The sequence below is a fragment of the Crocuta crocuta genome, unplaced genomic scaffold, assembly GCF_008692635.1.
Source record: "Crocuta crocuta isolate KB4526 unplaced genomic scaffold, BGI_CrCroc_1.0 scaffold35, whole genome shotgun sequence".
NCBI lineage: Eukaryota > Metazoa > Chordata > Mammalia > Carnivora > Hyaenidae > Crocuta > Crocuta crocuta.
Window position 1 is genome coordinate 6,687,395 of NW_027530625.1, and position 14,221 is coordinate 6,701,615.

A 14,221-nucleotide genomic window follows, 5' to 3' on the forward strand; every position below is an offset into this window, starting at 1 on the left:
TTCAGGGGCGCCTGGCCGGCTCAGTCCACGTGATTCTTGATCTCGGGGTTGAGAGTTTGAGCCCTGCGGTGGGTGCACAGAGATTACTTAATAAAACAAAAAATCTTTACAAAATTTTTCTATTAAACTTTTAATTTTAACATAGTTTTGTTTGATTATTTTTTAGCACAGTTTTATTTCAGATTTACAGAATTATTGCGAAGATAGTACAGCGGTTCCCATATGCCCACCACCCGTTTCTCCTGTTATTAATATCTTACGTACTGTAGTACATTTATCACAACCAGCCAAGACACCAAGATTGATGTGTTCTTATTTTAATTAAAAAAATTTTTCAATGTTTATTTATTTTTGAGAGAGAGACAGAGCATGATTGGGGGAGGGGCAGAGAGAGAGGGAGGCACAGAATCCGAAGCAGGCTCCAGGCTCTGAGCCGTCAGCACGGAGCCCGAGGTGGGGCTCGAACCCACGAACCGCGAGATCATGACCTGAGCCGAAGTTGGACGCTCAACCGACTGAGCCCCCCAGGCTCCACGACTAATGTGTTATTAATAACCAAAGTCCATTCTTTATTCACATTTCCTCAGTTTTTCCTTAATGTCCTTTTTCTGATCCCATCCAGGAGCTTATATTACATATTCAGCCGCCCTGTCCCCTTAGGCTCCTTTGGCTGTGACAGTTTCACAGCCTTTGGTTTTGATGACCTTGACAGTTTTGATGAGTATATCTGGGGCGTTTCGTCTGTCAGTCACAATTTATTTGGTGTTTTTCTCCAGTTAGACCGGGGGATGGGACGAAGACCACAGAGGAGAGTGCCATTCTCATCACGTCCCACCGAGGGTACACGTTGTGGATATGACCTCTCTGTTGCCGTTGACCTTGACCGCATGGCTGAGGCTGTCGGTTGTCTCTGCTGTGAAGTGATGCGTTTCTTTCTCCCTTTCCACACTGTCCTCTTTGGAAGAAAAGTCCCTATGTACCACCCACACTGGAGAAGTGGCACATTGTGCTCTGCCTCACTGGGGGCGGAGAATCTGCATAAATTATTTGGAATTCTTCTGGATCAGAGCGCTGTCCCTTCTTCCCCCATTTATTTATTCAATCATTGACGCATCCCGTATTTATTATATACTTACTTTGGACTCTGGGTTATAATCCAATACTACTTGATTTTTGTTGCTGTTTTTTCCAGCTTTGGTCATTGGAAGCTCTTTCGTTGGCTCTGAGTGTCGCTGTGTGCCTGTGTGTGTGTGTGTGTGTGTGTGTGTGTGTGAAAGCACTATCTTTCTGGCACTTCAAGATGTGCAAGAGTCATCTTATATATTTCCTGCCCCAGACCCATATGTTTTTCCTTAATGTATTCAAGAGTCCCCGGCTCCTTTTATTGAGAAATGGTATTAGAAAGTAGACTCTGAGTATTAGATGTGCTGGGGTATCATCGCTTCTAGATTGTTAGCTAACAGAGAAATAGGTGCTGTGTAGGTAACCCGTGTGATACCCGTAGCTGTTAAGTATTCATGTGTGTCTATATTGAGCTGTGTGTGACTTCGTACTGATTACCATGCGGATCATTCCAACTGCCTCCCCTTGCTGATCGATGAGCCCCCACTCCCACAGGGACGAACCTGGCTCCCACCCTCCCCCCCATCCACCGTGCGTTTATTTAATTGTTCAGTTTCAGAAGACGTAGAAGTGGTGTGAGCCTTGTTAACTTGCACCCCAAGGAAGACAACTTTATTAACTAGAAGACACTTGTTTTGCCTTTAGTCTTACAGAGTACTCATTCCAGAGTGGCTTAGGCCAGTCCCCTATCTGTAATCTTTTTTATTCATCATCTTCGTTTTCAAAATACTCTTGAACATTTATTCTTTTAAATTTTCTTTTAGTGTTTATTTTTGAGAGACAGACAGACAGACAGAACACGAGTGGGGGGCGAAGCAGTGAGCAAGAGGGAGACACAGAATCTGGTCTGCACAGAGCCTGACACAGGACTCGAACTCAGGGATGGCGAGATCATGATCTAGGCTGAAATCGGACGCTTCACCAACTGAGCCACCGAGGCGCCCCGCACATTTATTCTTTCAGATGACAAACAGAAGAACTGAGTCAACTTCCAAAAAAATTCCTACTGTGATTTTGCTTAGAATTGTGTGAAATCTTGACTTGGGGAAAATTGTCATGAAATTAAAATTGTCATTAAAAAATTCAGTAGTTTCCATCTAGGATGCATGCCTCTTCCTTTGTTCACATATTTATTTCCTTTCGTAAGGATTTACAGTTTTGCTTTTCCTTATAGGTTCCACCCATTTCTTTTAAAGATCATTTCTAGTATTTTGTTTTTTGTTACTATTTTGACTAGGAATTTTTTTCCATTACATTTTTTGCAAATGAGTATTGCTGGTATGTTGGAAAGCAATTCATTTTCATATATTTATTCTGTTTCCAACGTTCTTGTTGAAGTTGTTTTATTATTTTTTTAACTAGTTCTAATTTTTTTGAGTAATGGCTTGAGTTTCCATTGCCTATCGAAATTATAATATCGTTTTGCTTTTCCAATCAAATATTTCACTGGTTTGAAATGTCTTGAGTTATTTCTCAGCCAGAACTTTCAAACATTTTTTTTATGTTTATTTTTGAGAGAGAGAGACAGAGAGACAGAGTATGAGCAGGGGAGTAGCGGAGAGAGGGAGACACAGAATCTGAAGCAGGCTCCAGGCTCCAAGCTGTCAGCACAGAGCCCGACGCGGGGCTCGAACTCATGAACTGTGAGATCGTGACCTGAGCCAAAGTCGGACGCTTAATCGACTGAGCCCCCCAGGCGCCCCAAGAACTTTCAGAATAATGCTAAATACACAAACAATGGCTGTAGTCATTCTTGCCTCTGTGTGCTGCCGTGTGCTGTTGGCTGTCGATTTGAGGTTTTCTTCATCGGGTTTTCAAAGATGATGCTCTATTCCTAGTTTACTAAGGGTTAAAAAAAACCACCCCCAAACAAACAAAAAACCGAACAGGGATGGGCCCTGAATTTTAGCCAGTGACTTTCTGGCTGTTTGAGATATTTGTAAGTTCTTTCTTCTGTTGATCCTATTGATAGGATTCCTTCATTTCTAACTATTTCCACGTTCCTTCCACAAGCCCTTCTCAGTCATGGATTATTCTTTCACATACAGCTGGCTTGCATTTGCTAGTATTTGTTTCAGCATGTTAGCTCAGTAAGTGACATTCATTATTTGTGCCCATTGTCAAGTTTTGGCATCAGGGCTTACCTCTTTTGTTTGTTTATTTAAAATTTTAAAAATGGGTTATTTTTGAGAGAGAGAGAGAGACAGACAGACAGAACGTGAGAGGGGAGGGTCAGAGAGAGAGAGGGAGACAGAATCCAAAACAGGCTCCGGGCTCTGAGCTGTCAGCACAGAGCCCGACGCGGGGCTCCAACCCACGAACTGTGAGATCATGACCTGAACTGAAGTCGGACGCTCAACTGACTGAGCTACCCAGGCGCCCCGGGGCTTAGCTCCTTTAGTTGATAACTACAATTATTAATTTTTCTCCCCAGATTGCAAATTTTAAAAAAAGTTTATTCATTTATTTTTTTGGCTCTCTCTACATCTGTCGTGGGGCTTGAACTCACAACCCTGAGATCCAGAGTCTCACACTCTGCTAACTGAGCCAGCCAGGCCCTAAACTGTAAAATTAATACACGCCTATAATATTCTAATACTACCACTCTCAGGGGATACAAATACTTTTAATAATTTTGCATCCTTCCAGACCACGTGTGTGTGCAATTCACTCCTACGCATATGTGCACTTGATTGTTTCCTGACATAAAAAATGAGATTATACAATCCTCCTGTTGTGCAGCTTACCTCTCTCTCCCATGCAATGTGCCAGCAATCTCTCCATGTCGGGAAATATAAATCCACCTCATTGGTTTTAATGACCACATACGATGTGACAGAACGGATCCTCATTTATCTGCATCCTATCTTGATTTATCCAGCCAGTCCCCGTATCGTGCAAAATAGATTGCTTTCAGCTTCTTTACAATGAACACACACACCTTTGCAAACACATCTGTATGATAGATTCCCAGAAACGCAGTTGCTTTGTTAAAGCACGTGAGCATTTTCACTTTTGATAACTATCCCGAAATCGCCCTCCAGAAATGCCATACTCACCCGCCTTCCTAACCGACACAGTGTGAAATTGGGTTTTTCCCACATGGCACCTTGCCGGCACCTGGGGACATCATTCTGCCCTGTTTTTTGCTAATTTTATGGGCATGAAAGGCTGTCCTATCTTAATTTGCGTATGTTGGGTTGTCAGTGGGTTCGAGCATCTTCTCTGGGTCGGCAGGTGTACCATCAGCTTTCTTTGGGGAAGAGGGGTGTCGGCCTCTGGCTGCAGGCTGTGTGAGCGTGTACCGTCACCCTGGGGTGATGCTGCAATTAACCAGCCTCTCATAGATCTGATTGGTGCTTGCTCTGAGGAAAGTCCNTGCTGCTTGGGCAGCTCACTTCGCCTTGCCGGGGCCTCACATTCTCCTCTATGAAATGGGGATAATAAACAGGTGACTTCTTAGGTTGCTGGGTTTTTTTCCTGAGCGAATGCATGGCAAGGGCACGGAACGGCACCTGCTTCTTAATAAATATTAAAAGAGCAGGTCTTAGTAAATATTAAAAGGGCAGCTGTCGAGGCACCTGGGTGGCTTAGTCGGTTGAGCGTCCGACTTTCACTTAGGTCATGATCTCGCGGATCGTGGGTTCGAGCCCCGCATCGGGCTCTGTGCTGACTGCCAGCTCAGAGCCTGGAGCCTGTTTCACTCTGTGACTCCCTCTCTCTCTGATCCTCCCCTGCTCACGCTGTCTCTCCCTCTCTCTCTCTCTCCTAGAAATAAATAAAAATATTAAAAAAAAAAAAAAAGGGCAGCTGTCACACATCATCGTCTTCGGTTTTGGAGGCAGCCCAGCCAGTAGCAAAGGGCACAGGCTTTGCAGGTGACCAGGTGGGTTTGGACATTGTTCTGGGCTGAATAGTGCCCTCCCCAAGTTCATGTCATTCCCAGAACCTCAGAAGGCGACCTTATTTGGAAAGAGGATCGTTGCAGATGTAATTGCTTAGGATGGGGTCATGCTGTAGTAGAGTGGGCCCTTAATCCAATACGATCGGTGCCCTCGTGAGAAGGAGGGACGCAGGGGCAGCACAGGGAGGAAGCCCTGTGACAGCGGTGGCAGAGCCTGAGCGCTTTACCAGTCAAGGAACGCCGAGGGCTGCTGTGTTACCCTCAGAGAGAGCACAGCGCTGCCGACGCCCTGATTGTGGACTGCTAGCCTCAAGAACTGCTAGCCCTGCAAGAAGGGAAATGCTTCTCTTGTTAAAAGCCACCAAGTTTGCGGTGTTCTCTCACCATGGCCCCGGGACACTAGCACAGACATGAACTGTCGCTTACTTTTGACCTTCACTAAGGGCACTGTCTTCTCTCTAAGTCTTGGTATCCTCCGTGGTAACCAGGGAGATGTTTATTAAGAGAACTGAGCTCAAGCCTGTAAAATAACAAGCGCTCAATGCATAGAAACTTCTAGGACCATGGCCACCACCATCATCAATGGCAATATCATCCCTGCCGTCACCAGCATGGTCATTATCAGCATCATGCCAGCAAGGGCAGCGTGCTAAGATGTGAGGTGAGGAGAGCTTTTTGTCCAGAGCCAGCCCTGCCCGGACAGGGTGAAGGAAGGAGATGGGGAGGGGCTCGATACCCCTTTCAGTGGATAAACTCCTATGGGGTCGTGTCCGTGGCCTGCCCTCTCCCGCCTGGTCCTGGCACCTCACTCTGTCCTGCTGGAAGGTAGGTCCTGAGATGGTCATCCTGCTGAGAGCACTGTAAGACCCAGTGGAGTTTCGGGATGGTGAGCGATGAGGTGCAGCGGGTCCCAGGAGTGACCGACGGAAGCTGGAGGCCAGTGGGAATTACCGGCAAGGAGGAATCCATCTCTTTCTCTCTGCCCGCAGCTGTGGAAGGTGGGTGGTGGGGAGACCAGGCGGCAAGGAAACCCCCAGCCCTCCAGCCCCTTCTTTGCATCTCAGAAGCCAGTCCTGCCCTGGAATGTTGGGGCTGGTCGGTTACACCCTGTGCCCGGAGCCGGCTTGGCGATTATCTATTCAGTAAAAGGGAGAAATCCCAGAATTGTGTGTGTGTGTGTGTGTGTGTGTGTGTGTGTGTGTGTGTGTGTGTGTACTCCCCTCAGAGCCTTCTTGATTCAGATGTTGAGGCAGGCATTTAAATAACTCTTGCTTTCCGGGTGCCTGGGGGGCCTCAGTCGATTAAGCGTTTGACTTCGGCTCAGGTCAAGGTCTCGCGGTTCATGGGTTTGAGCCCCGCGTCGGGCTCTGTGCTGACAGTTCCGAGCCTGGAGCCTGCTTCCGATTCTGTCTCCTCTCTCTCTGCCCCTCCCATGCTCATGCTCTGTCCTTCTCTCTCTCTCAATAATAAATGAAAAAGTGAAAAAAAAAAACACCCAAAAACTCTTGGCTTCATGGGTGCCTGGATGGCTCAGTTGGTTAAGTGTATGACTTCGGCTCAGGTCAGGATCTCAGTTTGTGAGTTCGAGCCCCGCGTAGGGCTCTGTGCTGACAGCTCAGAGCCTGGAGCCTGGAGCCTGCTTCCAATTCTGTGTGTCTCCTCTCTCTCTCTGCCCCTCCCCCGCTCACACTCTGCCTCACTCCCTCTCAAAAATAAACAAACATTAAAAAAATAAAGCAAACTTCTTACCTTCAGTTTTAGCCGGGGACCCTGCCCTCTGTCTAGAGAGCACTCACGGATGCTTTTGTCCGTCTGGCCGGCCCTTCCTCAGTATGGCGCACTCCTCTGCGTGCCCCCGAAAAACATTCGTTCCCTGCTTCATTTGCGTCTGTTTCTCTGGGAGACAGAGAGCAGCGTGATGTAGTGGGAGGGTCTGGGATTCAGCACATGTCTGCCGAGTGTCGATTGTATGCCTGGCAAGTGTCGATTGTATGCCTGGCATTGCTCCGAGATGGGGCATAAAGATAAGTGAAGCTTTGTCCTGACCTGGGGCTGCCCAAACAATTCAGAATTCACTGATGGGTTGATTCAGCTCCTTATTTGAACCGGATTTGTTGAGCGCATACCGTGTGCCAGGCACTGACCTCGGCCCCAGGCCTACCTACTGTGGTGAACGGGAAAAGGGGTCACTGTCCGAGGGAAATACCCAGTAGCTCTTGCACCAGATCTTCCCAGCTGACCTTGAAGGACTCCCTGCTCCCCTCTGGGCTTCAGTTTCTCCATCTTTAAAAAGAGGGGATTTTTGGATCTCTTTAGCTTCAACTTTGTTATGTGTGGCACATAGGTTGACGGTCAGGTTGGTTTTTCCCAAGCCCGTTCTTGCTGGGGACGGGATGATGGAGGCTGTGGGAGGCAGGTGGTCAGAGTCACGGAAGGAGGTAACACAGAGAAGCAGAGGGGAGGGAGGAGGGGGGAAGATGCTTTGCTATGGGCTTTGAACACATAGAAGGGCCACGGTCCAGGGAACGCAGGCAGCCTCTAAAAGCTGGAAAAATCAAAGAAGCAGATTTTCCTTTAGAGCCTCCAGAAGGGACGCAGCCCTGCTGATACCTTAACATTAGCCCTTCTGACCTCCGGAAATGATGTGTGTTGGTTTTAAGATGCTAAGTGTGTAGTGATTTATTAAAGCAGCAATAGGAAACTAACACAGAAGCCAACCTGAAAATCCTTCCCAGGGCTTTCTGGCTCACTCGGAAGATCCTCCCCGGCTCCTGAAATTTTCCGAGTCTGGATGTTAGCTGCACAGTCCCTGGCACTCCGCCTATGCTGACCCTGCGCTTGGGACGTAAGGGGGTTGGGTGAAGGTGTCACTGAACATGGCTGAGGGGAGGGGGTGGGGGATCGGGACATCTGGCCGATGTCCCAGAAGAATCGTCCTTGCTCCCAGAGTGCAGACTCTTCTAGAACAGCCTTGGTGGTGGAAGGCTAGACCTTCGATGGTAGAACTGCAAACAGAATCAGCTCCCCTGAGCAATCATTGTCCCTTCGTGAAAGAGAGTCATGGTCAACCCCACCCTGGCCGCCAGGGAGGAAGTGCACAGACGATAGAATAAAGCAGCAGCCCTTCTAACTGTTTTATTTATGATAACTCAGGTCACCAACTTTATTGTTCTTACGGGGCTGTGAATGGAAGAGAACGCGGTCAGCCTAGCACGGCCCAGCATTGAGGATCTCGGGGCACCTGATGTCACTAGTCCAGGATGGGGGTGGGCGGGGCCTCCACGGAGGCAGCGTGGGGCTCCCAGGGGCTGCCCCACCCCCACCCCGGTTTGCAGGCAGAGAGCGGTCGGTGTGGATTCTGGAGTTTGGGTGATGTGAGCAAAACTGGCGCAGGCCGGCAGCTCTGGAGTTGGCAGGGGACGGACGAGTGGCTGGCTCGTCCGGAGCAGGGGAGGACAGTTAAAAGGTTCCTGAATTTGCTTCCAAAGTCCTTACAGATGTCCTTGCCTTTGACCCAGCAATTCTGCTTATGAGAGTATATGCTAAGGAGACATCCGAGCTGGTGCTTAAGGAGACATCCGAGCTGGTGCTTAAATGCCGTGGATCCAAAGGTGTTCTTGATCACACTGCTCGTTATAAACATTGGAAACAAAGCAGTGTGGGACTCTGGGCAAGTCTACCTGTGGTCATTTATGCAAAGGAAATACGCCGTAGTCATTAAAAATGGTTTTGGACTGAGCCTTCGGCTTTCTGGAAGGATGCTCAGAATATGTTGTTCAGTGAAAAGAATCAGGTTAAAAATAGTATGTTATTTATCCTTTCATGGAAATTCTGCCTAAAGTAGGATGCATGCTTGTAAGATGTATATTTACAACTCTGCATGAAAGTTTGAAGGTTTTGTCTAAAAATCAAAATGACTATCTTTGGTTGGTAGAATCCCTTTCTCTTTCTTTCTGTGCTTAAGTTAATTTACTTTGAGAGAGAGCTCACCCACAAGCAGAGGAGGGGCAGAGAGAGAGAGAGAGAGAGAGAGAGAGAGGTGATCCCAAGCAGGCTCTGTGCTCTCAGCACAGAGCCCCATGTGGGGCTTGAACTCATTAACCATGAAACCATGACCTGAGCGGAAATCAAGAGTCCGATGCTCAACCTAGTGAGCCACCCAGGAGCCCCAGAATTCCCTTCTCTTCCTGTGCGTCAGGAATTTCTGTGTACAGTTCACAGGGGGCAATTCTCAAGAGCTCAGTATCTGGACTTGTACAGATCTAGGCTCTTCCTTGCCACTGACTGGCTGTGTGTCTTTGGGCAAGTCATTTAACCTCTTTAGGCTTCCATTTTCTCCTCTATAAAATGGGGGTAAGACCGAGACCTACCAGATGTCAAGGAGGAGTCAGTGAGCTAATGCTCTGGAAACATCTCGGCACGCGGACTGGTGCTTAATAAGTGCTTAATAAACTCAATATCATTAGTCTCGTTTTTTAAACAGTGAACATGTATTATTATGTAATAAGGAAATAACCAACATTGAGTAAAATTATTCACTTTTCTTCGTCAGACTAGAGTTTGAGGACCTCACGCTGGAGCAGAGGCGGCCGTGAGGCCTTGGGGGCTGGGCTAGCTCCTGTCTGCCAAGCCCTTGCTGAAGGCAAAGAATCCATGTAGGGTGTGTCTCTCCCTGACCCCCTGGGTTTTCAGAGCGATGGTTCTCAGCTAAGAGAGATAGTGTTGTTACATGCCTCATTTTACAGATGGGGAAAGTACGTCTGGGGACAGAGAGGTCAGGTCTGAGGGGCCCCACAGCTGAAGGATGGAGCCAGCATTCCAATCAGGTCTGTCTGAGGGCAAAGCCTGGGGGTTTGGTTGAATCAGTTACTGCAGAGTTCAGAAAGTGGGGGTGAGGAGGGGGGAGGCTTGGTAAAGGCTGAAACAGCTGAGGGAGGGGTGCCCGACATTCTCACTCTCCCTTGAGAATTGTGGGTACATGCTGGATAATTCCATGGGCTTCCTTCCCCAAGAAAGACCAAGGTCTGCTGCCTGGTTGGTGTGTACAGTGATTTTTTTTTAGGGTGACTAGAACTTAGAGTTCTTGAGCTAAAAACGGTCCATTATTAGAGTTCACCAAGGACTCGGAGGAAATATTTTCCTAAGAAACTTGACATCCACGAACTTTGTAAAACCCCCGTTGTGCAGATGTCCATATGGCGAGTTGGAATTCTAGCCAATTTTTAGTGCACTGGTAACCTTGTCTTATGTGAGCTGTGGCTTTCAAGTATGGCTGTTAAAACAAACCTTTTTATTGGGGAACATTTCGAATGTGCACAAAGAGCAGGGCAGAGGGTAATGAACCCCCAGATACCTACCACCAAGTATCAAAGCTGTTCTGCCACTCTGGTTCGTCTATACCTCTTCCCACCCTCCACCCTCACTCAGGGATGCTCGCTGTCTATAGTTTTGGTTTTAGGAGGTGAAATTTACATACGTTGAAATGCACAAATCTTCGCCCTTTGGAGGAACGATATCCCCGATATCCCCGATATCCCCGTGGAGCCCACATTCCTTTCACAATATAGAACGTTTCTGCCTCTCCCCAGTCCCCACACAACCCCTGTTCTGATTTTTTCCCACCTTAGAATAATTCTGCCTGTTCTAGAACTTCTATAAATGGAGCCATTAAATATGCACTCGTTTTTGTGTCTGGCTTCCTTCGTGTGGTGTTACGTCTATGAGACTCATCAGTTTGGTTGTTTGCATTGGTAGCTTGTTCTGTTTTCTTGCTGAGCAGCATTTGATTATATGAAGAGACCGCAGTTTGTTTACCCTTTCTTTGGTTGATGGACATTTGACTGGTTTCCAGTTCTGGGCTACAAGTCTCAGTGTGGACATATGTTTCCATTTCTCTTGGGTAAACACCTAGGAGGGAAATGACTGGGTCGTACGGTATGCACCCGCTTCATGTTTCTAGAAAGTTCTCTTGGTCTCCCAAAGTGGTTGGATCATTCTGCATTCCCGCCAGCAGTGGATGGAAGTTTCAGTTGCTCCGTGTCCTCGCCTACGTTTGTGGTAGTCGACCTCCGTAATTTAATTCTGCTCTTTTTAAACGAGCTAACAAATGGATGGAGTTTCTGGAGGATTCCATTCTTGTTAATCAGTCTGGCGTTGGACAGTTCTCTGTTCCTTTGTCTTTGCAGAACTCCTTTCCCACTGATGGTGGTGGAGATTGCCTTGGTCAGAAAAGATTAGGGACTGTGGTTTTAAGGAGGAGCTGGGGGGGGCGGGTGGCTGCCCTCCATTCCACCTCCGTGCTCCCTCGGAGTTCTGGTCTGGTGTGGAGCAGGGCAGGGGGCTGAGTAGCCTGACCTCTCTTCCAGGTCAGATCCTGGAAGGCTTGGAAACTGCTCCCTTACCTCTACCCCTTTAGTGGGGGGGTGGGGGGGTGTCTCTGGGGCCCCGACTTCACCTCCTTTCCCTCTGGAGGCCCATCTTCTAACTATCACTCTACCCCACAGAGGCGACACAGCTGGAAACCCACACCCACCCGGACCTCTCTCTCTTCTCCCTGCAGATATAGGCCCGGTGACCCTCACGGCAGACCCGGTGGTGTTTCAGAGAGAGCTAAGAGAACTCTACGTGCAGGTGGGCCACCCTGCCCCTGGCTGCTGCCCACCCCCCGCAACCTCCTGCGTCCTTCCCGGTCCATGCAGAGGCCAAGGTCTTTACCCTACCCAGTGGCCAAGATAGCGGCTCCCTGAACTGCCGTGATCTGCCTCCCAACACTGCCTGTGGCTGCACCCCAGCCTGGCGGCCCTGCAGAGCCTGTGCTTCTTGGGGTTCCTTCCTTTATTCAGTGAACCAAGTACCTATGGGAGCCCCTGTGCCTGGCACATAGTAGGTGCTTATTATTTAGTGAACGGATGAAGCAGTGGAAGAAGGAGGTATGTGGCCGCTGAAGGAGGATGCAAGGGGTCTCAGGGCCGACCCCCCAAACCGACACACTGAGCGCCTTGGTTCAGCATCTGTCCTTCCCTGCCGCCCGCCCCCCGCCACTGAGAACAGCAGCCCCCTAAAAACAGGGGCCCCACATATCTGTCTGGTTCACTGCCGGGTCCCCCAGGACTCAGAACAGGGCCCGGCGCCTGGAGGGGACAGGAAGCGCTTGGGGGCTGGATGAACGAGCCCAGGAGAAAGGCATTCCTGTAAAACCCCGCAGACCCCGTTGCTGGGTGTGCACAGCTGTTGGGGCAGGACACGCGCCCTTTCTCACGGAGCCCCGCACGCGGGCCGGGAGGGCAGGGGTGTGTGTTGGTCTGGGACCGATTCCGGAGCAGGCTGCAGAGGGGATTTGCGGGGACGGCTGGCGTCCAATGCCTTCCTCTGCCCAACGCCCGCCTCTCCTTCCCCTGGCGGCCCCCTGCACCTCTGTCCTCCAAGCCCTGGTGAACACGTGGCTTCTTTGGGGGCATCTGTTCGCCGTCCCGGGGCTCCCCTCCCTCCTCTCCCTACCACTCACTGCAGCGGTAATTAAATAATTAATCACGTCGCGCTTATTCGCGCTGAGAGCAGGCCCCGCGGGAGGGACCCCACTCTTGCATGGGTGAGTGAGCGGGTGATATTTGTCTAAAGTTAAAGCAGGTCGGATGTTACACTGTCTCGGGGGAGGAGTGTGGTGGCCTCACCCCTAGATGGGCGGGACAGAGGCAGCTTGGGGGATTGCCCCCCTCCGGCCCCCCGTTGTTCGGGTCGGAGGTGTACCTGGGTGGCCCCGCCTGGAGGAGGTGGGCAGCAGCCCCTGACACACCCCTGTCCCGCAGGGAGGCGGTGACTGCCCAGAGATGAGTGTGGGAGCCATCAAGGCTGCTGTGGAGGTGGCCAGCCCCGGCTCCTTCATCTACGTCTTCTCGGACGCCCGCGCCAAGGATTATCACGGGAAGGAGGATGTCCTGCGGCTCCTGCAGCTGAAACAGTCCCAGGTGAGTGGACCGGCTTGGGGAGCTTGGGCGTGGGGACCCCAGCGGGGGGCCCTGAGGAAGCTGGGGTCCCAGGTGCGCGCAGCCCGGGCCCCCAACTGCCGAGCGGAGGGCGGGTGCTTCCCTTCCATGGTCTCCGCCAGCCCTTGAGACGGAGCTGGTCTGGTCAAGTCCAAGTGTGTTCTCATGCTCTGGGCCCCCCGCCCGCCTGCCTGACGGGGCTCCTGCCGTCTGGCCAGGCTCATTCTTGATAAAGACCACACCACCCCCGCTCCCCTCGCGCCCTGTCAGAGCCTGCGCCATCCATCTTCCTCCTGGCGGCGTCTCTGCTCCCGTCGCTGCAGAGCGAGGCGCCCTTTTCCCAGTGCCTCAAGGTCTGGACTCTTCTGCTGGGGCTTCTGCTTCTTGTTGTCACAGCCAGGGGTGGGGGAGGGGTGTGCACGGGACCCGAGAAGGGCTGTCTGACCTCAGGCTCTCAAGAGCTTCTCTGTTCTCCAGTCTAGAACAAATTCCATTCTCCAAGGTTCTTCTTCTTCTTCTTCTTTTTTTTAATTAAAAAATTTTTAATGTTTTATTTATTTTTGAGACAGAGACAGAGAGTGAGCAGGGGAGGGACAGAGACAGAGGGAGACACAGAATCCAAAGCAGGTTCCAGGCTCTGAGCCGTCAGCACAGAGCCCGACGCGGGGCTTGAACCCACGGCTGTGAGATCATGACCTGAGCCAAAGTGGGATGCTTAACCGACTGAGCCACGCAGGCAGCCCCCCCCCCACCAAATTTTTTAAATATTTATTTATTGTTGAGAGAGAGAGTGCAAGCAGGTATGGGGCAGAGAGAGTGGGAGACACAGAATCGGAAGCAGGCTCCAGGCTCTGAGCTGTCAGCACAGAGCCCAGTGCGGAACTTGAACTCACGAACCGTGAGATCATGACCTGAGCCGAAGTTGGACACTTAACCTTAGAACCCACGGTTCTTCTAAGTTTGTGGCCTCCGGGGCTGCTGCTCGGGCCAAGCTGACTTCCATTTCCTTCCTTGTTGTCGATTTAATAATGGCTCCCATTTATTGTGCCCGTAGGCCTCCTGACCCCTGTGCTACACCCTTGACCTGCACCAGCCCTGATCCCCGTGGGGTGGGCTCTCATCATTCCCATTTGACAGATGCATTCACTGCGCCCGGAGGGAGGAAGGGGCTCGCCCCAGGCCCCTCCTCCCATGGCCTGGCCCTGCCACCCCG

The 14,221-nt window shown here is 50.3% G+C and overlaps 1 protein-coding gene across 1 annotated transcript in view; it reads left to right on the top strand.

Annotated features, from left to right (window-relative positions):
* Nucleotides 1-7,849: 7,849 nt before the first annotated feature.
* Nucleotides 7,850-14,221, top strand: part of HMCN2 (hemicentin 2) — a 132,085-nt gene continuing 125,713 nt past the window's right edge. The window contains 3 exon segments of the mRNA XM_077768469.1: nucleotides 7,850-7,871; nucleotides 11,586-11,656; nucleotides 12,832-12,990. Coding sequence (XP_077624595.1) covers nucleotides 7,850-7,871; nucleotides 11,586-11,656; nucleotides 12,832-12,990 — 252 coding nt within the window.